At 58.1% G+C, this 22322-nt stretch overlaps 1 protein-coding gene across 8 annotated transcripts in view; it reads right to left on the reverse strand.

Annotated features, from left to right (window-relative positions):
• Positions 1 to 269: 269 nt before the first annotated feature.
• SRC (SRC proto-oncogene, non-receptor tyrosine kinase) overlaps positions 270 to 22322 on the reverse strand; it is a 55865-nt gene continuing 33812 nt past the window's right edge. For 3 of the 8 annotated variants that reach the window (XM_027078337.1, XM_027078339.1, XM_027078338.1), the window contains exons 4-14: positions 20917 to 21224; positions 19049 to 19148; positions 11455 to 11553; positions 11176 to 11279; positions 9161 to 9310; positions 7506 to 7661; positions 5264 to 5443; positions 4263 to 4339; positions 3168 to 3321; positions 2874 to 3005; positions 270 to 2565 (exon numbers count right to left, since the gene is read on the reverse strand). In XM_027078337.1, the coding sequence (XP_026934138.1) occupies positions 2357 to 2565; positions 2874 to 3005; positions 3168 to 3321; positions 4263 to 4339; positions 5264 to 5443; positions 7506 to 7661; positions 9161 to 9310; positions 11176 to 11279; positions 11455 to 11553; positions 19049 to 19148; positions 20917 to 21217 (1662 nt within the window). In that variant the 5' untranslated portion in view covers positions 21218 to 21224 and the 3' untranslated portion in view covers positions 270 to 2356. The other 5 variants (XM_027078340.1, XM_027078342.1, XM_027078341.1 and 2 more) reach the window with 5 other exon arrangements.

Below are 22322 nucleotides of genomic sequence, written 5' to 3' on the forward strand. Positions count from 1 at the left end.
TTCCTGCTCACGAGCCCTGGGCTTCGCCTGGTGCATCTCAGACATAAGCAAGGTTTCTGCCCGGCACAGTCACTCCCCAAACTCAGGGGTGGATGGGCACACAGCCGCATTCCAGAGATCTCCAATCTGATCATGTCCCGCTCTGGCCTCAAGCCCTCCAGCCACCAATGCTGCCTGCACAAAGGCCCCTCTGACACCGTCTGTCCTCACATCCCACCCCCTCTCACTCTCCAGCACACAATAGATACTCAAGAAACCGCTGACCAAACTCTGAGGTCTGTTTGTATTTAATCAGACAATATGCAAAGTATTTACAACCAATTCCAAATCCCCCCTCCCCCCACAGGCCTCGGCCGTGGAACGCAGGAACCCCAGGCCCTGCCCAGAGCCGGGGGTCCCCTAGGCCTCTGCATAGTCATCTGAAATCTACAAAACACTGTTTGTTTAAAAAAAAAAAAAAAAAAAGACAGTATTAGGACACCTTATACAAAGGACACTGGGCAGTCAGAAGGGGATTTGGGAGCGCGCTGGGGTAAGTGAGTCCAGATTCGACTGGGACGGAGACGGGACAGGAGAAGACTTGGGTAATAAACATGTATGAAAGGAAGAGTTGAAATTTCACAGGCAGGTACCACTTGGCCTCCCTCCCCACTGGCAGGGCCTGGCTGGCTCGAGAACCCCTGGCAGCAGGAACGTTATTGCTGTGATGGGGGGCTGTGGGTGAAATGTACAACAGGTCTGGGGGACAGAGCAGAGGGCGTTTCTACATGTTAAATATGAACACACATGGAGGAACATACACGTGTACACACACACACACACACACACACGCACACACACACACACGCACACAGGGGCCCTTGGCAAGATGCCTACAAACTGTTGGCTGCCCCATTTAAGAAGGACACACTGAGGTCCAGGGAGAAGCCACCACATAGCCCAAGGGCCAAAACACGGTCTCCTGATGCCATGGGCTGAGCTCACCACGTGATGCCAGGCCACAGGGTCTGGACAGGAGTGGAGAAGTTGCAGAGGCCATGGCCACAAATGGAGGCAGACACTGCAGCCCAGAGAAGGAAGCAGGGGCTGCCCGAGAGCACACAGCCAGTCCTGGTGTGTGGCAATAGACACCCCAGTCCTCCCTCCTCACCCCAGTCTAGGCACTCCTTTCCGTACTCGTGAGTTAAAGGTGCCAACTTGGGGAGAAGAGCAGGGGCCAGGCGTTGAAATGACACAGGACAAACTGGGTGAAGGAGGACCTGGGGTTCCTTCCTGAGGCCAGGGCCTCCCAATCATTTGGATCTTCTATTTCTGCTTGATTGCCTCCAGAGCCGGTGAGCTCACTCCCTTTCATGATTGGCTAGCTCCAAAGGTCAAATACCTCCCACCTTCTGATTGAAACCTGCCTCCCTACCCTTGTACCTTTCATTTCTAGCTCAGCCCCACATCTACCTCCACTCTCTCCCCCCACAATAGCCCACTGAGCAAACAGAGGCAGCAGGACTCTCTCTGCTATCTCTAACCCGTCCTCAGGCCCCTTGTCCCCTGGGCTGCCCCAGTCTGTCCACAGTGCCTCCAAGGACAATCCTGTTGGTTCCTGAGGAAGACAGAGGGAGCACCAGGTTCCAATCCCACCTCAACCCTGAACTGCTCTGTGGCCTTGGGCAAGTCACATCCCCTCTCTGGACTCAGTTTCCCCATGGGTAGTATGGGGACAAGGAATTGAAGATCTCTAAGGATCCCTCAGGTCTAAGAAGGGCAGGGTTTGAGGGAGGTGTCCACCCCACCCACCAGCAACAAGTCAAGCTAGGCCTCACCAGCCTGGGAGCCACAGCAGAGGGGGCTGGACCGAGCAGCCTCCACCAACAGGCGTTTCAGAAATGGGTGGCAAGGAGCAGGGTGGCAGGCAGGCCGAGGGCCAGTGGCCCATCACTCCTCTTTGGAAAGGCTCTTTGGCTATCTCTGCAGACAGACCTGGGGTGGCGTGGAAGTGGGAAAGGGCCAGTGCGTGCAGTAGGTTGAGGCTAAGAAAAGGGTGCCCTCAGCCCGGCCCTTCTTCCCAGTTCCTCCTGCTGAGACGCACAGAGCTCCAGGAGGGAACGCAGGGAGGAGGTGTGCGGCTGGCCAGGGGCCGGGGCACAGTCACTGCGCCAGCCTTGGACCCCGCCCCCAGGGCGGCCCCAGGCCCCAAGCCCTTCCATGCCACAAAAGAGGGAGGGGCCTCGTCACTGGCAATTCAGCCCCACAGAGAGGATCAACGGGGGGGCGGACAGGCAGAGGCAGGCAAGACCCCACGTCAGGGGCCACCCAGCTCAGGATCAAGCCAAGAAGGCAGTCTGGCCCTGCAGCCCACGCCCTATAGGTTCTCTCCGGGCTGGTACTGGGGCTCGGTGGACGTGAAGTAGTCCTCCAGGAAGGCCTGCAGGTACTCGAAGGTGGGCCGCTCCTCTGGGTCCTTCCGCCAGCACTGGCACATGAGGTCATGCAGAGACTCGGGACACTCGGGCGGGCAGGGCATCCGGTAGCCCCTCTCCACCTGGTCCAGCACCTCGCGGTTCACCATCCCTGTGGGCAGAGGGAAGCATGAGTAGGCTGGCCCCACTGAGGAAATTGGGGCAGAGGGAAGGTGATGGGAACAACAGAGAGGGCTTCCTGCCTAGGAGAGGGTGGCTGTGACCGTGGGTAAGGCCCACCCCAAGGCTGGGAGCCCTCACCAAAGACAGAGCCTAAGATCAGATGGTCAACCTCTTTGTTATACAGATGGGGAAACGGAGGCCCTGGACGGGGTTTGACTTGCCCAAGGTCACCTGAGCAGAGGGGTCACCAGGGCAGGGGCAGAAGGACCAGAGATGGGCTGTGGGGAGCCCTCTTACCGGGGTAGGGCACCCGTCCCTTTGTCGTGAGCTCTGTCAGCAGGATCCCGAAGGACCACACGTCTGACTTGATGGTGAACCGGCCATAGAGGGCAGCTTCTGGAGCCGTCCACTTGATGGGGAACTTGGCACCTGCAGGACCAAGAAGGGTCGGGGGAGCTCAGGAGAACATCATGACCGCTCTGCCAGATAGGCCCCATTCTTATCCCCACTTGACAGAGGAGGAAACTGAGGCTCAGAGAAGGGGTGTGACTGCCCACGGCCACACGGCATCTGCCGGGAGCCTCTGCCCACCTTGCCGGGCTGTGTACTCATTGTCTTCGATGAGCCGAGCCAGCCCAAAGTCAGCCACTTTGCACACGAGGCTTTCTCCAACCAGGATGTTGGCAGCACGGAGGTCTCGGTGGACATAGTTCATCCGCTCCACGTACGCCATGCCTGAAGCGATCTGTAGGCAGACCCAGGAGCCTGGATCAGGGGCCACCCCTTGCCCTTCCCAGATCACATGGCACATGCCCAGGGGTGGTGTTATCCCCAGGAGTGGATAGCCAACCAAATGCTCCACCCTTCCCAGTTCTTCAGGCAATGACGTCAATTTACAATAAATACTGTTGGCACAAAAAGCAGGACCAGTGCCCAGCAGGAGGAGGTTGCATAGGGCAAAGGACAAAGGGGAGGCACAAGGCAAGATGCAGCCAGGGAAGTGGGGCGACCGTGCAAAAGAGGCCCAGATGCTCCCAGAGACACAGAGGAGCGTCAGGTCCTGCCTGTTGTCCCAAGTCCCCTCCCTGAACCTCAGTTTTCTCACCTGTCAAATGGAATAATAGCCATCTCTACCACCTGATTGTATTAAGGATTAAATTAAAAAGTAGTTGTTGGGGCTTCCCTGGTGGCGCAGTGGTTGAGAGTCCGCCTGCCGATGCAGGGGACACGGGTACGTGCCCCGGTCCGGGAAGATCCCACATGCCGCGGAGCGGCTGAGCCTGCGCGTCTTGAGTCTGTGCTCCGCAACGGGAGAGGCCACAACAGTGAGAGGCCCACGTACCCCCCACCAAAAAAAAAAAAAAGTAGTTGTTGAGCACTGCCTACAGCAAGCAAGTACTAATACATGTTTGATGAGTGACTGACATTGACAGAGAAGAAAACTGAGGTCTGAGGTCCCATAGCAAGTCAGTGACTCCTGATGCCCAGGTAAGGGCTCTTTCTTCTGCCCGAACCACCACTCACAGCACCTGTAAGTGGTCCCAGTAATACATGGGATGAGATCAGTGAGTGTGGGGCAACCCAGACAAGTTCCTTGGAGGGGGCGCTCAAGAGGCCAGACATGGCTGAACCAGGTGGGTCAGAGAGCTCAAGGCCAGGCGTGGGAGCGGGGAGGGGCTGGCTCACCTGAGCAGCCATGTCCACCAGCTGAGGCAGCCGCAGGTACTTGCCCGTCTCCCCCTTGAGAAAGTCCAGCAAACTCCCTGGAGAGAGAGAAAGCAGCTCTAGCCCCCGCCCTGTCCTCCCTGAGCCAGGAAGCAGTGCCTCCCAGATCTCGTCCACCGGGGCAGGCCGGCCTCACATTAAGCACACAGCAGATTTTGTGCAAACCCATCTCTGAATGAAGTCTGTGTTTGTCACTTAAAAGGCAAGCAGGATGGGAAACAACCAAATGTCCGCCTCTAGGCAAACAGAACTGTGGTACGGCTATACTACGGAATACTACTCAGCAACAAAAAGGAACAAACTACTGATACACACGACAAGAAGGAAAACCCTCGGATGTAAAAGATTTAGCTATACGAAATTCTAGAAGAAACAACTCTGCGAAGACATTAAGCCCATCAGCGGCTCTGTGGGTTTGGGGCTGGAGAGCACTATCTGCAAAGGGGTACAAGGGTGCTTCCTGGGGTGACGGCCATCTATATCTCGGTTGTGGTAGGAGATACACAGCATAGCCATTTGTTAAACCTCACCGAACTGGACGCTTAAAATGGGTGTATTTTATCCCATGTAAATTATACCTCCAAAAAGTGGAATTTTGAAAAATAATTAATTTCAAAACCAAGTAAAAGTCAAGCCAGGAACTTGACCCAGATGTGCTGTGGCTCAGCTTGGAGGATTCAGGGAGCTCTCCTTCCAGCCCCAGAATGGCAAATGGCTTTCCAAAACCAGCAAATGGGGGGACATAGATGCATCGTGGGAAATCATTAAAAACGAAATGAACGGAGAAAGGCAACCTTTGGTTTAACTTTCCATTGACCTGGGAAGTTGGTTCTTTCCATTCATTCCGCCTTTAAAGGCGTATGCTCTAGATGTGGTGGGAGGTGAAGCACGTCCCACCTGCCCTTTTGTGAGGACCCCAGCCAGGGCTCACCCACGTGTCCGCGCCATCACGCAGGCCTCACCCTTGCTCATGTACTCCGTGACGATGTAGATGGGCTCCTCAGACACCACCGCGTACAGCTGCACCAGCTTCTCATGCCTCAGTTTCTTCATGACCTGGGCCTCCTGAAGGAAGGCCTCCGGAGACATCGTGCCGGGCTTCAGAGTTTTGATGGCCACCCTGGTGGCGCCATTCCAGGTCCCTGCATGGAAAGGGGTGCAGGCAGCCTCAGGGGAGGACCCCCATTCCCACCCCACAGGGACCAAGATCCGCCGGCCTGGGTACCAACTTCAGCTCTGGCCTCCCAGGCCACGTGACAAGCCCGGCCAAGGCCCAGCCCCTTTCTGGACCTCAGTGTCCCATCTGCACACAGGGCCCGCTCAAGAAACAGGAGCTGTTGTTCGGACGCTGATTATCAGAGACGTCCCCCAAAGCACCACACTCATCTGAGAGCTGGGGGACCGTGGTTCCAACTCAACCGCCCTCTCCTGGGGAGGCGTGTTCCTTCGGGTGGCCCGGGTTAGCAGATGGAGCATGTACTCGTGGGGGCGGGGGGTGAGGCAGAGCCGGCCTCAGAACAAGGCCACCAGAACCAGAGCTCGTCTCAAGCCACACTCCCCAAACAGTAAGGCAGCACACCAAGTAGAAGGGCTCGGACGTCAGTCTGGCAGGAGTTTGGCTCCCACCTCTGCCTCCTCCCAGCAGTGAGACCGTAGGTGAGCCAGTTCCCCTCTCTGAGCCTCGATTTTCTCATCCGGAAAATGGGGATGCTATAGTATCCACCTGTGGGCTGTTTGAGGATTAAATGAGATTTTAGCCACTGGGCCAAGCCCACTGTAAGGACACAGTTAATAATAGCTGCAGCTGTCATTTTATTATTATCTGGTTTTTACATTGTGGGGCCTTAGGGGAAGCTGTGCTCTGAACCAGTGTGTTTAATCTGAGTTTTGTCCCAGCCGGGCCTGAGGCGCCTTGGGCCCATTCCTGCCCGTCTCTGGGCCTCCAGGTGCGAGCTGGGGCCCGGGCCCCTGTCTGTGGCCTTCCCGGCACAGGCCCTCTGGGCACAGCGTGCCAGGCGCTGCGCGAGTCTACCTGGATCACCCAGGGAGGAACGGGAGCCTCCCGCACTGACCGTTCGCCGCGCGCCCAAGCCAGGAATGAGTTTTGCAGCCCCAGGACTGGCTGACGCCATGGATGTTTCAGGTTTTGCTCACGTCCTCTTTTTGTGCCTGTGCCTGGGAGCTGGCTTCTCATCCCCCTCCCCTCTCCCCGGCTCAAAGCCTCCCCTTCCCTGACTTGGCCTGACCTCCAGCCTGCAGGCCTCTGTCCCTGCAGTGCTGCCACCCAGGAACCCCCTCTGCTCTCCTCCATCATCTCTTCCTCTGAAGGGAGGGAAGTGGTGGTGGTGACGCCAAGTGAATACTGCGGCTCAGATGAAACAACCTTGAAAACAGCACACGGCCATCCACCCCCCCCACAACATACACACCCCCTCGCTGGACGCGCAGGCTCACAACAGCCAGGCCTGCCTCACCGCTGCCTCTGCAACTCCTGTGTCAGCAGAAACCAAAGCAGAAGGGGGCCTGGGTTTTGTCAGGGCTGCGTGGCATTTGTTTTCAAGGACGGTTTGGCCGTCTCTCCAGAGTTAGACAGGAGATCATTAACAGGCCTGGAACACGCCAGACCCTGTACTCCTTCTGTGAGCGGGGGCTTCTCTTCCCACAGCTGAAGCTAACGTGTGGACCCACACGGGGCCAGCGTTCTCTCAACCCCACCAGGGTGTCCTACTATCACCAGTCCCATTTTACAGTTGGGAAGATCGAGGCTCTGTCCATGAGTGTGCATGCAATAGCAGGTGGGCTGGGTGGCATCCTGGAAGGCTTCCCAGAGGAAGTGGCACCTGAGCTTGGATCCGCAGGAGGGTGAGTGGTTGACTCGGAAAAATAGCCCTCCAGAGTGAAGCCACCCAGCCCAGGCCACACGGCACGTCACTGGGGCGTCACGATGCCCAGCCCTGAGCAGTTCTGGGTAAACAGGTACCACGGTGTGTGGAGGTGTGGCGGTCTACACCTCAACTTGCTGTCAGCCACCACTGGGGGAGCTCCATGTTGAAAGTAGGGCCCACTATTCAGCAGAGGTGATGGGGCTCGTGGAGGCGAAGGCTGGGGGACCCATGGGGCCTTGAGCTGCCACTTTGGACAGACATCTGCCCAGTTCGCAGGTGGGCACATGGCGGGGTGTGCGGGGCCGGGGCAAGGCCTTACCCATCCACACCTCTCCGAAGCAGCCCTGGCCCAGCTTGACCTCCAGCCGCAGCGACTCCCGGGGGATCTCCCAGGCGTCCTTGGCCAGGCCCTGAGTCTGTGGCTTGGACATGGGGCACACAGTGGTGAGGCGGTGGCACAGGCCGTCAGCGTGTTCTGAAGACAGAGGCAGGGAGGTGGAGTTCAGGCCCGGCGTCCGTGCTGGGGTCTCTGTGTCCCGCAGACTTACACACTGTATGCACACAGGCTTCGGGGAGGCACAGGACACCCCCAAGGCCAGGCATCCATACCTATGTGTACACAACCGTCCCCAACACAGGCCCACACCGCCTCGTGCATCTGCTCCCTGAGTCATTCATTCATTCATTCATCAGACTTTAAGCGGGGGCTACCTAGGCAGGTGCCAGGGACCCAGTGGAAACCTGCCCTCAGGGAGTGCATAGTCCAGGACGACACCCAACTTCCCTTAATCACCTCCGAGGACCACGAGTGTGACAGAGGAGAGCTGTGCATGCAATAGCAGGTGGGCTGGGTGGCATCCTGGAAGGCTTCCCAGAGGAAGCAGCACCTGAGCTTGGATCCACAGGAGAGTGAGTGGTTGACTCAGGAAAATAGCCCTCCAGGCAGAGGGCACGCTGCCTCATGCATGTGCAAAGGCCCTGAGGGAGAAATAAGCCCCTGGGTTGGAGGAACTGAAAGGAGGCCAGGGGGCTGCTGGAGAGTGACTGGGGGAAGGAGGGCCCCAGGTAAGGCAGGGAGGCCAGCCAGGTTTAGACTACCCAAGGCCTCAGAGGCCACATGGGCGTCTTTATCCTAAAATTCCAAGGTAACCCCTGGAGGGTTTTGATCTGGGGGAACGGGGTTCAGAATGAAACCTACAGTGGTGACCAAGGGGACAGAGCGGGGTGGCAGATCCTAGAGGGAGTCGGGAGGCCTAGCCAACAGAGGAGGAGTAGCGTGCGCTCTCAGGAAAGGCCACACCTGCACGCGCAGGCCACGGCCACGTGCCACAGGCCCACAGACACCCACAGAGAGCTGTCCACGTGGGAGCACCCAGGCCATGCGCCTCAGTCCAGCCGGGCAGCCCTGAACATCCAGACGGATTGGCCACACTCCCGCACACTCGGCCTGGCCCGCACTCATGACCTGCGCACGTGAGCTCCCCGCCTGCGCGCTCTCTCTCCCGCTCTCTGCTACAATCCAGTCAATAGAGCCGCCCCCTCCTTGTCTCCCGGTAACCAGTTCTAACTGGTCCTAAGGCTGCAGGGGCAAATGACACCGGCCTATGCCCCCTCCTTCCCAGCTCACTCCTCCAGGCAGCCCCCTCCTCACCAGGCAGCTTCGGAGGAGGAGAGAGGATAGAGGGGCAGGTTGGGGTGGGGGGAGGGAAGAGGGGAAACAGGGAAGAGAGGGCACAGGGAGGAGAGAAGGAAAAAAGAGGGGGTGGGAGGAGGGAGAAAGCGGAGAGGAAGATGGGGGGAGGGGAACGGGAGCCCACACCCCCAGGGTGACAGAAGTCCTGGCCCTTCTTGGCCCCAAAGCCCCCCTCCTCAGGGTCTGCAGCTCATAGGATAGGCGGAGACCCCCGCGTGCTCTCCGAGGGCCTACACTCCCCTGCACCCAGCTGGCCGCCGGGAGGCCTGGCCGGCACTCACTAGAGTAGTAGGCGACCAGCTGCTGCAGGCTGTTGAACTGGGTGCGGGAGGTGATGTAGAAGCCGCCGCTGTCCAGCTTGCGGATCTTGTAGTGCTTCACGTTGAGGCCCTTGGCGTTGTCGAAGTCAGACACTGAGAGGCAGTAGGCGCCTGCAGGGCAGGCCAAAGAGGAGCCGTGACCACCATGCCAGCCCACCGATGGGCCACGGCACCGAGCACACCGACCCAGCACGGGACGGAAGGGAGGCACAGGCAGAGCCAGGTCTGGTCCAGCCTGTCTCTGAGCACCCAGTTCTGGGGCGGCCACTGGGGCAGAGCTAAAGGACAAAGGGGCACCTGACCGGAGAGCCTTTCCATGAACGCTTGGCCCTAGCAAGACCTCTGAAGCCCAGGTGTGCATCCCAACTGTGTGACCTGAGCGAGTGGCTAGCCCTCTCTGGGCCTCGGTTTCCTCCGCTGCACAATGGGGCTACTTCCCGGGCTGCTGGGGAGACTCAATGAGCCTACATATAAGAGGGCCTGACACACAGTAGGTGCTCGATAAATGCTGGCAGGGAGCCTAACAGGAATGGTCCCGAGTGGCTGTGTGTCCCTGGCCTAACTGCCTTCCCTCTGTGGGTCTGCCCACGGGCACACTGTCCGGCCGGGCCCTGCCCCTTCCTGAAGACTCCAGGCTCAGGCAGGAGCGATCCTGGGCAGAAGACCACGTACTGGGTGTGGCCTGAAGGCTGCCAGAGCTAAGCTGGGCCAATCCCGATGGCCCCTCCCTGTTTCCCTTGAGCCTGGAAGAGCTCTGGGCTGGAAAAGTTTCCTTCTGCCCAACAGGCCTGGCTAAGCCTGAGCCTAAGAGATGCCTGGGGTGGCATCAGGGAACAAGGCTGAGCCCCAGGGGTAGGGGAGGAGGCTCCAGGGGCCAGAGAAAGCCTTTCTCGGGAAGCAGCACACAGGCCTCATGCTAGAAGCCCAGTCCGCACAGCCCACAAAACCTCTGGACAATCCTCAGGTGGGGGTTACAATCTCCAGTGTAAAGAAGGGAAAATGAGGCCCAGAGAGGGAAAGCAGCGAGCCTCAGGTCACCCAGCAAGTCAGGCACAGAGCTGGGACTTGAACCCATACCTGGGTCTCTAAAGCCTGCATTGGACAGCCATGACTTTCCACAGATGGCCAGGCCGTGTGCGTAGAGAAGCCACAGGCCTGAGTCTAAGGCCAAGCCCTGACCACATGTGCACACACACAGGCATGCCTGTGTCCAGTGGCTGTATGATCACACAGGTCCACACTCCCTAGGCCCTTGGGCACAAGGACAAACCCGTAACAATTCACTCCCACACAGCAACCCACAGACAACTCCACCCCCACGTGTGCACACACATGCCTGGACCCACACACGGCATGCACAGCCACATGACCTCTCAGAAATGCACACACATGACACAGATGCTGTGCCTTCCCATCTCCCACCGAGCCCCAGGCCCACAGGAAGTGGGAGCTCCGTAGCTATGGTGATGGAGTCTGCAACCCACGTGGGGAGGGGCTGGAGAGAAAGGGGTGATCATTCTCTGGTGGGGAGGAAGAACAGGAGAGGAAAAGAGGCCAGGACTGTTGGGGGAAGGGCAAAGCCAGGTCCCAGCACCCAGTCCAGCCCCTGAGTCCCCTAGAGAAGGGGAAGGAGAGGGGCCCATTGCATCAACACCCTCCCTGGGAATAGCCTTTTGCTCTGTGACCCTCAGACTCCCTGACAACCTGTGCCCATTCCTCACCTGAGGAACCTGAGGCCAGAGAGGCTGGCCTCTTTTGCTGCACCTGTTGCATCATCTTTTGCTGCATCTCTGGTCAACCCAGAGTGACTCAGTGTTCCTCAAATGGACCTCCTTGCCTTTGATCCTGTCTTTTTCTCTAGCTAGAGGGCTCTTCCCACCCCACTCCATATACCAAACTCCTATTCATTCCACAATACCCGGCTCAAATAACCCACAAAAGGCTCAGTTCCCACTGGTCAGCAGAAGCACTCATACCTTTTGTGGTCTCACTTTCTCGCACTAGGAAGGTCCCTCTTGGGTTCTCCGCATTGAGCAGTAACCGCTCTGACTCCCGTCTGGTGATCTTGCCAAAGTACCACCTGGGGAGGGAGGTGGAAGGATGGTGCTGGTGGTCCAGGCTTCCGCCCACCCACAGTGCCTCTTCCTGGGATGTGGCTGGGGCCCTGGGCAGCCAGACCTCCCACTCTAGCCCAGGAGAGAAGCTCTGAACTGGCAGCGATGGTAAGCAAGCAGGAGGCCAGAGTCGATACTCACTCCTCGGCCTGGATGGAGTCGGAGGGCGCGACGTAGTTGCTGGGGATATAGCCCGTCTGTCCTGTGCTGAGTGAGTGGGCCAGCCACCAGTCTCCCTCTCTGAGCAGGGGGAGAGGGAGGGAGCAAAGGAGAAGGGAACCATCAGCAATGGAGCCCGATGCCTGCAGTCTTTATAGGTGCTGTGCTGGGGGCTCTTGAGGCTGAGTGAGGTGCAGGGAACAGTGAGATCAGGCCTCTCACAGCTGCCAGGCCGAGGCGGCCTGGGACTCTTCCCCTCCCTACCCCAGATGCCTCTTGGCCAAAGCTGACTCAGATGACAAGGCCCGAATTCACGGGGCAGAGTCCTGGGACAGGAAGTGATCTGCTTTCCTTCAGATAGAACAAGCAGTCTCAAGATGCCAAGAGCCGCCTTGGGATTGAGGGAGGGAGTTCCCTGTCTTTGGGGAGCAAGCAAGTTGTAACAGGAGAAGATTCCTCCTGAGATGGATGTCAAATCAGACCTTCAAAGCCTCCCCAAGTCCTGAGATTTGGAAGCCCAAGCCTGGGAGCTGGTAAGACCTGAGTGGAGGCGAGGGGTGGCTCTTTGGGGGCTTGGTGACAATCCAGGCGCCAACCCTGCAAACTGGAGCAATGCTTGCCTTTGTCACAGATCATGGGTCACACCCACAGGGCTCCTTGACTGAAAACTACAGGCCTCCTCCTGCAGCCTACCCATCTATGGGGGAAACTGAGGCCAGAGGGGGCTGGGACTTGCCCAAAGTCACACAGCGAGTCGTGTCAGAGGGAGCTGAGGTGGCAGAGCCCCAGTACCCAGGGCCCTCTACACTAATTGCCCCATGAGGAGGAGGTGATGGGGACAGGGTGATGGGCGGGAAGAGCCCCCGGCAGGGCGGGTCCCCTGGGTCTGGGTGGGAGTGGGGAGGGGGCAGAAGTACCTTTGCAGCCATCTGAATGTGAACCAGGTCTGGCTGGAGCGGGGGTCCAGAGACACAGAGGAGGGAGGAGAAAGCGAGAGCCCAACAGGAAAGAAGAGGCAGAAATGGGGGTGGTGAGAGAGAGAGAGGCAGAAAGAGCGAGGGAGAGAGCTGAGCGCCAGGCGGTGCTGGGGACGGGGGGGGGGGGACAAGGCGGGGCAGCCACTAGGGCCTCGCATCCAAAGCAATCCAAGGGGACAGGGAGAGGGTCTATGGGGAGGGAGGAGAGGCCAATGGGAAGGGCTGCCTGGGAAATAGGGTCCAGCCCCCTCCCATTCCCACTGTGCAGATGGGAAGACTGAGGCTAGAGAAGCAAAGGCCTCTGCTCAAGGTCACGTCACGCAGCCAGGCCCAGGTTCCTAACTCCCAGATGAGAAGGAAGCCTTCCCTACAGGGTGCAGCAGGGCTTGATACCTTGCTGAGCTTCTCAATCCAAGGCTGCCTTTGACCTCATCACAACCCTGAGAAGACACACAGCAAGCAGGATGTGCTCCCCCACTCCCTATCACCGGGACACAAAGAGAGAAAGGCCCTTGCCCACAGCCACAGTCTGGACTTGAACCTGGATCCCTGGCTCCTGGTTTTTCTGAGCTGCCTCTGACCCATATTCTTCAGCCCATTTTGAAGATGGAGAAGTTGAGGCCGGGAGAGAGTGGGGCTGGGGGAGCTCTCTGAGAACAGGTGAGTACAGGTGAGCATCCCAGAGCCAGGGGCCCAGCCAGGTGGGCCGAGGCTCAACCAGAGAGTGTGGGTCCCTTCTGGATGGAGTGAGGTGAAGAGAGAGAGATTGGGGCTGTGCGGTCTGACTTGGCTGGGAGATCACCGCACGCATGCTCAGGCGGGGGCACAAGCTCACATGGGGGTCTCTGCGCGAGAGGGAGGGCCCTGGAGTAAGAGGGCGAGGCCCGCCTCAAGGAAAGAGCCTAAAGATGCCCAGGCCCTCCATCTACCTCTCTGTGTGCCCCCACATAGGGTGGGGGATCCACACTTGTCTGTCCCATTTGACCCTCAAGGCCAACCTGCTAAGAAGGAAGGCAGGCCTCAGCCCCCCAGATGCTGAAACTATGGCTCAGAGATGTCTAGGGACCAGCCCAAGGACACACAGCACCCAGGCTGGAGTAACCCAGCACTTTCTTTGTAGAGTTGGGGAAACTGAGGCACAGAGTGGGGCAGAGACTTCCCAAGGCTACACAGCAAGGACTCAAATCACAGGGAAGAGCTGAGATCTTCCAGTCCCAAGTCTTCATGTCACCAAGGGGGAAAATAAGGCATAGAGAAGGGCGATTTGCCCAAAGCCACACAGCGAATCAACAGCAGAGCAAGGGTGAGAACCAGGGCCCCTGTGTGCCCACAGCCAGACACAGCAGGCCTCCTGGACCCCTGCACCCTCCCCATGCCTCTCAGAGGCTCAGAGACCCTCAGAGAAACCAGGGGAAGACGGAGGAGGAGGCAGCAGGACTGGGCCGAGGTCTAGGTCAGAGACTACAAAATGAGGCAGATTGACAAAGCCAGAGTGTGCAAGCTGGCTGGCCTCTGGGAAGCCCCCAGCCACCCACTCACAGGGGAAGGCCGGCAGGAACTTGTGCCCAGGGGCCAACCAAGCAGGGCCCCAGAAGCAAGGGTGAGGGTTCAGCTCTGCTTACACTACCCAGCCTTCTGCCAGCAGAGCCTCTACCGCCTAACATCAGCCCATGTGTGAGTTTGGGCTCACAGTCCAGGTTGGGGGTTTTATTTCACAAGGGCAGGGATGGAGGTGCGCTGCAATCTCACAGGATCCAAGGTCCACCTTCAGCCTGGCCCCAGCTTGAGAGGTACCTCAGAGCCTGAGCGCCAGAATCAGGGCGTCCTGGCGCCAGCCCAGCTCACCACTTGCAGGCTGAGTTACCTTGGCCCTGCAGGACCTTGGTCCTCATCTGCAGGAAGGGGATACTCATGCCTCCCTCTGAGGATGTAAAATACTGGCACAGGGCCTGGCACGTAGTAGGTGCTCAGCATGCATGAGCTGTTAGTATCTTGATTTGGCTAAAAAAAGAAAAGCAATTAAATCTGCAACTCTGTGGCACTCCTCCCCACTCTCCAAAATGTTTTTAAAAACCAAAGCAGCTCAGTTCCAGTCTCCGATAAGGATTTGCTGTGTGACCTTGGGCAAGTACCCTATCCTCTCTGGGTCTTAGTTTCCTCATCTGTAAAAAGGAGATAATATTCACAAAATCTCCCGTGCAGGCAAAGTGTGTAAATCAGTCAGCTTCAAGCCAGGCTTTGGGTAAGCTGATTACTGTGATTATCATCTGAGCCTCAGTTTGCCCACCTGTGAAATGGAGATATCAAGCCCCATCTTCCCATGCCAACAGTCTGGGAGGCTCAAACCTGCCTCAGGTGGCTGTGAGCTGTCTCAGCCAAGGACCAGGGACTGCCCTCACGATGAGGGGCCCCATAGCTTCCCAGATCAGTCCAGTCTGGTGGGGATACCGATCTGCGCCCAGCTCAGAAGTAACAGCGGTGTAAACCTAACAGGTTGAGCAGATGTACTGCATCTGGCGCCTTCCCTAGGGCCTGGTTCCTATCAGATAGGCAGGAAGAGGGAAGGAAGGGAATCACACATTCCCTGCCTGACTCCTCACCCTCCCACATATGGCAAGAGGAGAAAGCACTGGACCAGGAGTCCCCAAGCAACAATTTTACATCCCAACTGCTGTCACTAGCTGTGTGACTTCACGCTACTGACCTCACCTCTCTGAGCCTCAGGATCTTCTTTTTGGAGCCTAAACCTTGTGGGTAACTCAGGCTGGCGTGTGCATTGGGAGTGTGGCAGCTTTGGAACCTGGGACGTTATGCCAGGTGGGTCCTTCTGTTTAACTCATTTGGGCTGTTGGGACTGGCCAGAGGAGCCGTTTGGGGATTACAGGCAAGCCAGGGCAGCTGGGTACGGCCCAGGCAGTCAAGTTTCCGAGCCCTGAGGCCTGGACCCATGGTTGGTGGGGAGAGAGCAGGGTGAGGCCAAGGCAAGTCGTGTGAGGAGGGCCAGAAGGGGTCCCTCACCCCATGGTGGGAAGTAGAACTGGAGTGCCCAGGGCAAGGGGACAGAAGCCAGTGCCTGCTGGAGCACTGCCCCAGAGAAGCTGCTGGAATCATCTGGGTGGGAGGAAAGGGCAATTTAGGAAGCATCCCAGAGTCAGACCCAGAGGGGCTCTGACTCCTGAAGACTTAGACACCGGGGCAGGGGCTCAGGCCAGTCACACCTCAGACCCCAGTGGCTTCCTCGGACCCAAGACCACACAGTACCCAGGATTCTAGGAGCAGAACCGTTTGGCATGGAGATCCAGGGCGTGCGGGCTCCAGGCTGCTACTGTGAGGACCCCAACCCAGCCAGCCCTGGCCAAACCCCAACAGACAGGCTCAGCCTTAAGCTCTCCCTCCCCGACTCCCAGCCCAGTCACAGGTTAGACTCAGAAAGTCCCTCATTCCTGCAGGGAGAGGGATTGGAGCAGGGGGTTCACAATAATAGACCTTAAGCAACAACAGTGGAAGGACATGCAGGGTGGTCCCTGGGTGAGGTATGAGACATGAGCACCTCAAATGTGGGTGGCCCGTCTTCCACTAAGCCTCTCCCCACCATCCCATCATCCCTCTTCTTCCTCTAATGCCAGCCCCCCAACTCTCTCAGAGGAGCAGCTGAGCTTTGTGATGTGAGGAAGGGCTCCCCATCCACTCCCACCCTCCCTCACCCTCCAATCGGGGTGCCTCACTGCCACCCAAGGGCTTCCCACGGATGGGACTCCATCACTTCCTGGCAGCCCCCAGCCCATCATGGAAGGCAGGAAGAAGGAAGGCAAGGGGCTGGACAAAGGAAGACGTGAGGGCTGCCCTCTGACTCTGAGTGAAAGAGGCAGAATCAAAGTTTTGAGAGCTTTGCTCAAGCTGTGACCCCCTGAGACACTCTTCCCACTGTTGCTGGTTGAGATCCTCCAGTACTTCAAAGCCTCTAACCTGAGGCATCCTCCCCAGCTCGGGCCCTTCCCTCCTCCCAGCTCCTCGGCACCTCCACAGAGCTCCTCTTCCAAGGGCTCGGGGTCATGCCTACCCCTCCCAGCTCTGCCACTACTAGCTGTGTGACCTTGAGCAAGTCACTTCACCTCTCTGGGCCTCAGTTTCCTCATCTGTAAAATGGAGCAAGTAAGCATTTCCACTTTCCAGGGCTGAGGCGCTGTATAAATAAAACAACGCAACTGCTCCGCACGAGAACAGGCCCACGCTCGAGGCACGAGAGACGGTGGCTATTTTATGACTGTTCACTCATCTCGTGCAAAATCACCACCCGGGCACCCACAGCGTGCTGAGCAACAGGTGACGGGGGACCCAGAAATGTGGCAGGCCCAAGAGCAGCCCTCAAGGAGTTCCCAGTTTAAGGAGAGGGAGATACAAACAGCCGAACCATAAGAGAACTAGAGCGGCACTGGAACTCAGACAGAAGCGGGTGGGGGGAGCTGGGAAAGCCCCCTCCCTCCGGGACAGCAGCTTAAGGAAGGGAGAGAGCTGCTGCCCAAGTTCCAATCCTGGCTTTGCTACTTGGTAGCTGTGTGACCTTGGACAAAGGCCTTCACATCTCTGAGCCTCAGTTTCCTCATTTGCAAAATGGAGATGGCCCCTCCCCCATCACTACAGCCCTGGTGGGAGGGCAGCAGAGCAAATACAAGGACATGGGTAAAAATGCCTGCTACCTCTTTTCCCCTTTGCCTCACAAAGGGGGCAGTTCTGAACTGGATCTTGAGGGATGAATAGGAGTTTGCCAGACAGAGATGGGAGAAAGGGTGCTTTAGGCAGCGAGAACGACATGCACAAAGGGCAGGGAGGCATGAAGAAGCAAGAAATGCTTGGAGACGGTGGAGACGTCCAACCCCCTTAGCCAGGCCTTCGAGGATGCTCATGGATCGATTCTACTCTACCCTCTAGAACCTTCTCGCCCTTCTGCAGCCCTGAAGGCCACCAGCCCCCTCCAGCGCTGCACCCTCCCACAAGCTGCCTTTCTGCGAGGGGAACCGCCTTCTTCTGCTCCCTCCATCCCCTCGACTTCACTGTGCTTCCTGCAGGGTCCTGCTTGAAACTCCCAGGCCCTGTGGTCGCCATCAGAGGGGGGGCACACAGCAGGGGCCCTAAGGCCTGAGCTGACCCCGGCCCCGCCCTCTGCCTGCCACTTGGCCTGGACTGGGGCTGCATCCCGGCCACACTCTGGCTCCAGGAGGGCATGGCCTTCTCCACCCAGACCTCACTGGGCCCAGCACTGGACCCTGCATGCAGCTGGCACTCAGTGTGGGCTGAACAGGGAGGGGATGGGTTAGCTTGAGGTGGACGGGGAGTGACAGGGGTGATGGGAGGACCCTCCCCATTCGCAGCCTGGGATTAAGGTAGGGATCTGGTCAAACTATTGGGGGTGAGGACAGAAGCTGGGGAAGCGCAACCAAGGGAGCCAGAGACCATGTGAAGCACATGCCGGCGGCAGCCCACCCCCACCAGTGAAGCGCCCCTACCCAGCCCGCCGCCCACGGAGTGTGTACACACCTGACATCCACCTTCCTCCTAGGGCCAGCGAGAGAGAAGCAGAGAGGGAGAAGCTGAGAGAGAGCTGGAGGGAGGAAGCACGGGCCAGGAATGGGGAGGGGGTTCCCCGAGGCTGTTGGGGGGATGGGAGGTGGCGGAGAGGGGACGCAGGCCCTCCGAAGGCAGGAATGCAGCAGGCGTGGAGCTGTAGCCCACCCTCTGTCGGCAGCTCCGCCCTCTGTCGGCAGCTCCGCCCCCAGTGTGATCACCCCAGCTGTGACCACCCCAGGGCACATGACCCAAAGCCTGCACCCCCCCACCCGCCATGACAGGCATTGCACCCCACCTCACTGCACTCTAGGCAAGGAAAGGAGGGGAGTGGGGAGGAGGGGAAGGACGCCACCCCATGGCCAGAGCCTCACCCACCCCTCGCCAGTTCACTATCCCTGCTCACAGGGGCCCCCAAGCCTGGCAGGGGCCCCCATCCCCCCCATACGCCAACTTGGCCCTAGGATGCCCCATCCCAAGGCTGGAGTCCCTGGAGGTGAAGCAGAGATGCCCACCAGGGTGCCCCGCCCTCCACACCCTATCGCACCATCTCACCCCCTTGCCCTATCCTGACTCCTCTCACACTGGGTCCCCAGGATGGGTCCCCCAACCCTCCCAATGAGGGCCCTCCCTCTACAGCTGCAGACTCTGGCTTTACTGGTTGCCCAGGCTCTCCAGCCTCTCTGTGGGCACAGCCTCCAGCTCCACAGGCCCTGCTTTTTGTAGTCCTGGGTCCCCGGCCCAGTCCTGCGCTGATCACATGCCCCTGTGCGGGTTCTGGGATCTGGAGTGCTGTGCCCTGCTGTCCAGTTATGGACCCAGATCGCTGTCCCTGGAGCCATCCCAGACCCCCGACCACCGGCGCCTGCCTCATCACCCCCAGAGGCCCCAGGACAGTTCCCTGCACCTCAGCTGCCTGGACACCCAGCTCTGCCTGCTGCCCATGAAGCTGGCCCTGGACGCTCAGAAGTGGCTCTATCCCAAGACCAGGCCCAGGGTTGGGGTCCTGAGGGGCAGTGGGGTAGGGAGGCACTCACGTGTTGTTGACAATTTGGAGCCGCTCCCCTTTCTTGAAAGACAGGTCAGTCTCTGTCCGCGACTCATAGTCATAGAGGGCCACAAAGGTGGTCACTCCGCCTGCACAGAAGGTGGGGCATGTCAGAACGGCCAGAGCCATGGCTGGGGGGAGAGGTGGACAAGAGAGCCCTGCACCCTGGGCGGGGATGGGGTTGGTCTCCCACCGCCAGCCCAGAGGCCTGGTCCCATTCACTGGGGGTGGGCCTCTACGCATGTCCCCCTGTGCCTGTGTGTCCCGCACGCTGTGAGGGCGTGTAGGAAGCACGTGCGTCTCTCCACCTCTGAGTGCGCCCACTGGGCTTGAGGGGATGCTGGGTGTTGGCTTCTCTGTTTGCTATCTGTCTTCCCCACAGCCCCAGAAGTCCCCAATAACAGACATCTTTGTTTTGTTCCTCGAGCCTGGTGTATAGTACGTGCTCAAGAAACAACCATTAGATGAATGAAGCAGTGAATGAAGGAAACTGCGCCTGGGGACGTGGCTCTGTTCTGGGGAGGTATGACTCTGGATGCTTCTGCGTGTCAGGGAAGATCTTGGCTGCAGGTAACTGTCCCCTCCGAAGCCTTCTCTGTCCCCCCGTGTGAAGTTACAACCTCCAGCCATACATCCACCAACACTACTCCCTGCCCGTTTTGCTCTTTCACAGCAGTTACCACCCACTAACACCCTGCACGGTTTACACACCTTGCCCTTTGCTTCTCTCCCCCACAGGGGTTTTGTCTGTTTTACAAGTTGCTGTGACCCCAGCACCAGAAGAGACCTGGCGCACAGAAGGGGCGCCACAACTGTCACTTTTTTTTTTTTTTTTTTTCACAACTGTCTCTTGAACAAACGAATGGGTATGTTTGTGGGTCTGTCTCACTTGGGTGTGTGTCTGTGCCTGTGTGTTCTCACTGCACATACGTGCATCTGTGCATGTGTGAGTCTGTGGGTCTCTGGGATGGCATTTCTAGCTGGGCACGTGTGTGCTTTTGAAGGGCTTCTGACCACATGTGTCTGTCTCCATCTGGGAGTATGAGGTTTTTTGCATATGTGTGTTTGTATCTGTGTACATTTGCCTTGGGTGTGTGTCTGTGCCTGGAGGGTGCACATCCATGTGTCCCTGAGTGTGTCTCTATGTGCATGGTGTGTCTGTTTACGAAAGCGTCTCTAGCTCAGCACGTGTAAATGTCCTGTATGGGTGTCCTGAATGAGTTGCTGACTGTGTGAGTGTGTGTATGTGGGGGGGGGGCGCTCTGTGTGAGGGTGTCCGGGTAAGAATGCACATGTTTGTGTGAGGGTCTTATGTCTGTGTGTCTCCAGGACCACATCTGCATCTGTAAGCATCCTTTGCCTGGCGCTGCTATACCCACAAAGCGCCAGCAGAGGGTGCAGGGGCGCATCTCGGCATTGGGCCTGGCCTCTGAAGACCCCAGTTCTCTGTCTCCGTTCTAACCCGCCCCGCCCCCTTGGCCACTCACCGCCTCCTGTCCTGATCCATCTCTGGGCTGACCAGAGCAAAAAGCAATGCCTCAGACCCGTCCCCGTGCTTCCGAGAAACCCCCCGGCTCTCTGGCCTGTTTCCGCCTATAGTCCTATATCTCTAGGGCCCTTTATACGCCACATCGGATTCACCCCTAAAGGCAATGGAGTGTGCACCACACTTTCCAGTTTATAAAGCCTCCAGGAAACTCCCAATGGTCCCTAAAGCCAAGTAACCCCCAGACTCCTCCCCGTCACTGAGCGAAAGAAACAGCAGCCCAGAGAGGGGGCGTTGCTCCCCCAGGGCACACAGCCCTCCTGGGGGAGGCGCCAGGGCCACCCGGCTCCCACACTCCCAGGCGCACTGACCAGCCAGGGGCCCCGCCCTCTGCGGGGAGGTGACTGTGTCGGAGGAATTGAAACCTCCGAACAGCTTGGGCTCGGCGGCTGCAGGGGCGAAGGCCGTGCTGGGGCCCCGGTGGCCATCAGCGGAGGCCGGCTTGCTGGGGGTCTGTGAGGTGGGGAAGGCACCCCCGCCGCCGCCGCCGCCGCCGCCGCCGCCGCCACCGCCGCCGCCGCCGCCGCCACAGCCGCCGTGGGTGTTATCAGCAGGTTCCAGGCTGCGGCGCCGCTGGCTGGCATCCTTGGGCTTGCTCTTGTTGCTGCCCATGGTCCTGCTGGAGACGAGAGAGGACCCTGGGTGAAGGGCTCTGGGAGCCGGCAGGGTTGCCTAGGCCCCTTAGCCTGCACTCCCATCCATTCTACAGATGGGGAAACTGAGGCCCAAAGAGGCCTCTTTGGGTAAGTTACCTTTCAGAACCTCAGTTTCTCCATCTGTAAAATGGGAATAGTGATGGCAACCATAAAGGGCTTCCTGGGTACAGGGCCAAGCACAGAAGAAACACATCATAATCAGAAGCCCTAACCTTCCCCACCTTCCTCTGAGTCACTGTTTCTGTCTCTCATGGGAAGGGATAGTATCTTGAGTCATGTTTATGTCCCAGGCATATAGGAGAAGGCTGAGGGTTTGTTGAGTGAATACATGACTGACTGAAATTGTCTAACACCAGGGGGAAAGGTGCTAAAAGTTGCAACTAGGGCAACTAAGGAGAGATGGCTGGGAGCTCACTCCAGGCCCAGGGCCTTTGCACATGCTGTTCCCTCTGCCTGAATGCTTTTCCCTGACCACTTGAGCAGAGTAACTCATGCCTCCTTCAGTTCTCAGCCCAAACGTTGCCTCCTTGGAGGCAGCATGTGGCAGGTGGGAGGGAGATGTTTAGGGGTGATGGATGATCTTGACTGTGCTGATGGTTTCATGAGTGCATCCACGTGTCAAAACTTATCAAACTGCACACCTTAAACATGTGCAGTTTATGGTATGTCAATTATACCTCAATAAAGCTCTTAAGGAAAAAAAAGTCACTTCCCTGGAAAGTGTTTCCCAACTTCTTTCATTGGTTTAAGTCCCCTTGCCTTTTGTGCCTCTCCTTGATAATATGTGGCCCAGTTTTGTGTGTGTGTGTGTGTGTGTGTGTGTGTGTGTGTGATTACATGATTATCATCATGGGCTTTTGTCTGTCTAGTTCACTGCTGTGCTCCCAGTACCCAGCAGAGGGTATGGCAAACAGTAGGTGCTCAATAAACAGCTGAATGAATGAGTGTGAATGTGTGACTATTCAATAGTTAAGAGAGTTCTGAGCCAGAAACCTGGGAGGGCTAGAGATCGGGAAACACAGAGAAACCCAAGTTGCAAACTCCCCAGTGACGCCCATAGC

This window comes from Aethalodelphis obliquidens, unplaced genomic scaffold, assembly GCF_003676395.1.
Source record: "Aethalodelphis obliquidens isolate GAN/ISIS:26980383/991018 unplaced genomic scaffold, ASM367639v1 scaffold42, whole genome shotgun sequence".
Classification (NCBI taxonomy): domain Eukaryota; kingdom Metazoa; phylum Chordata; class Mammalia; order Artiodactyla; family Delphinidae; genus Aethalodelphis; species Aethalodelphis obliquidens.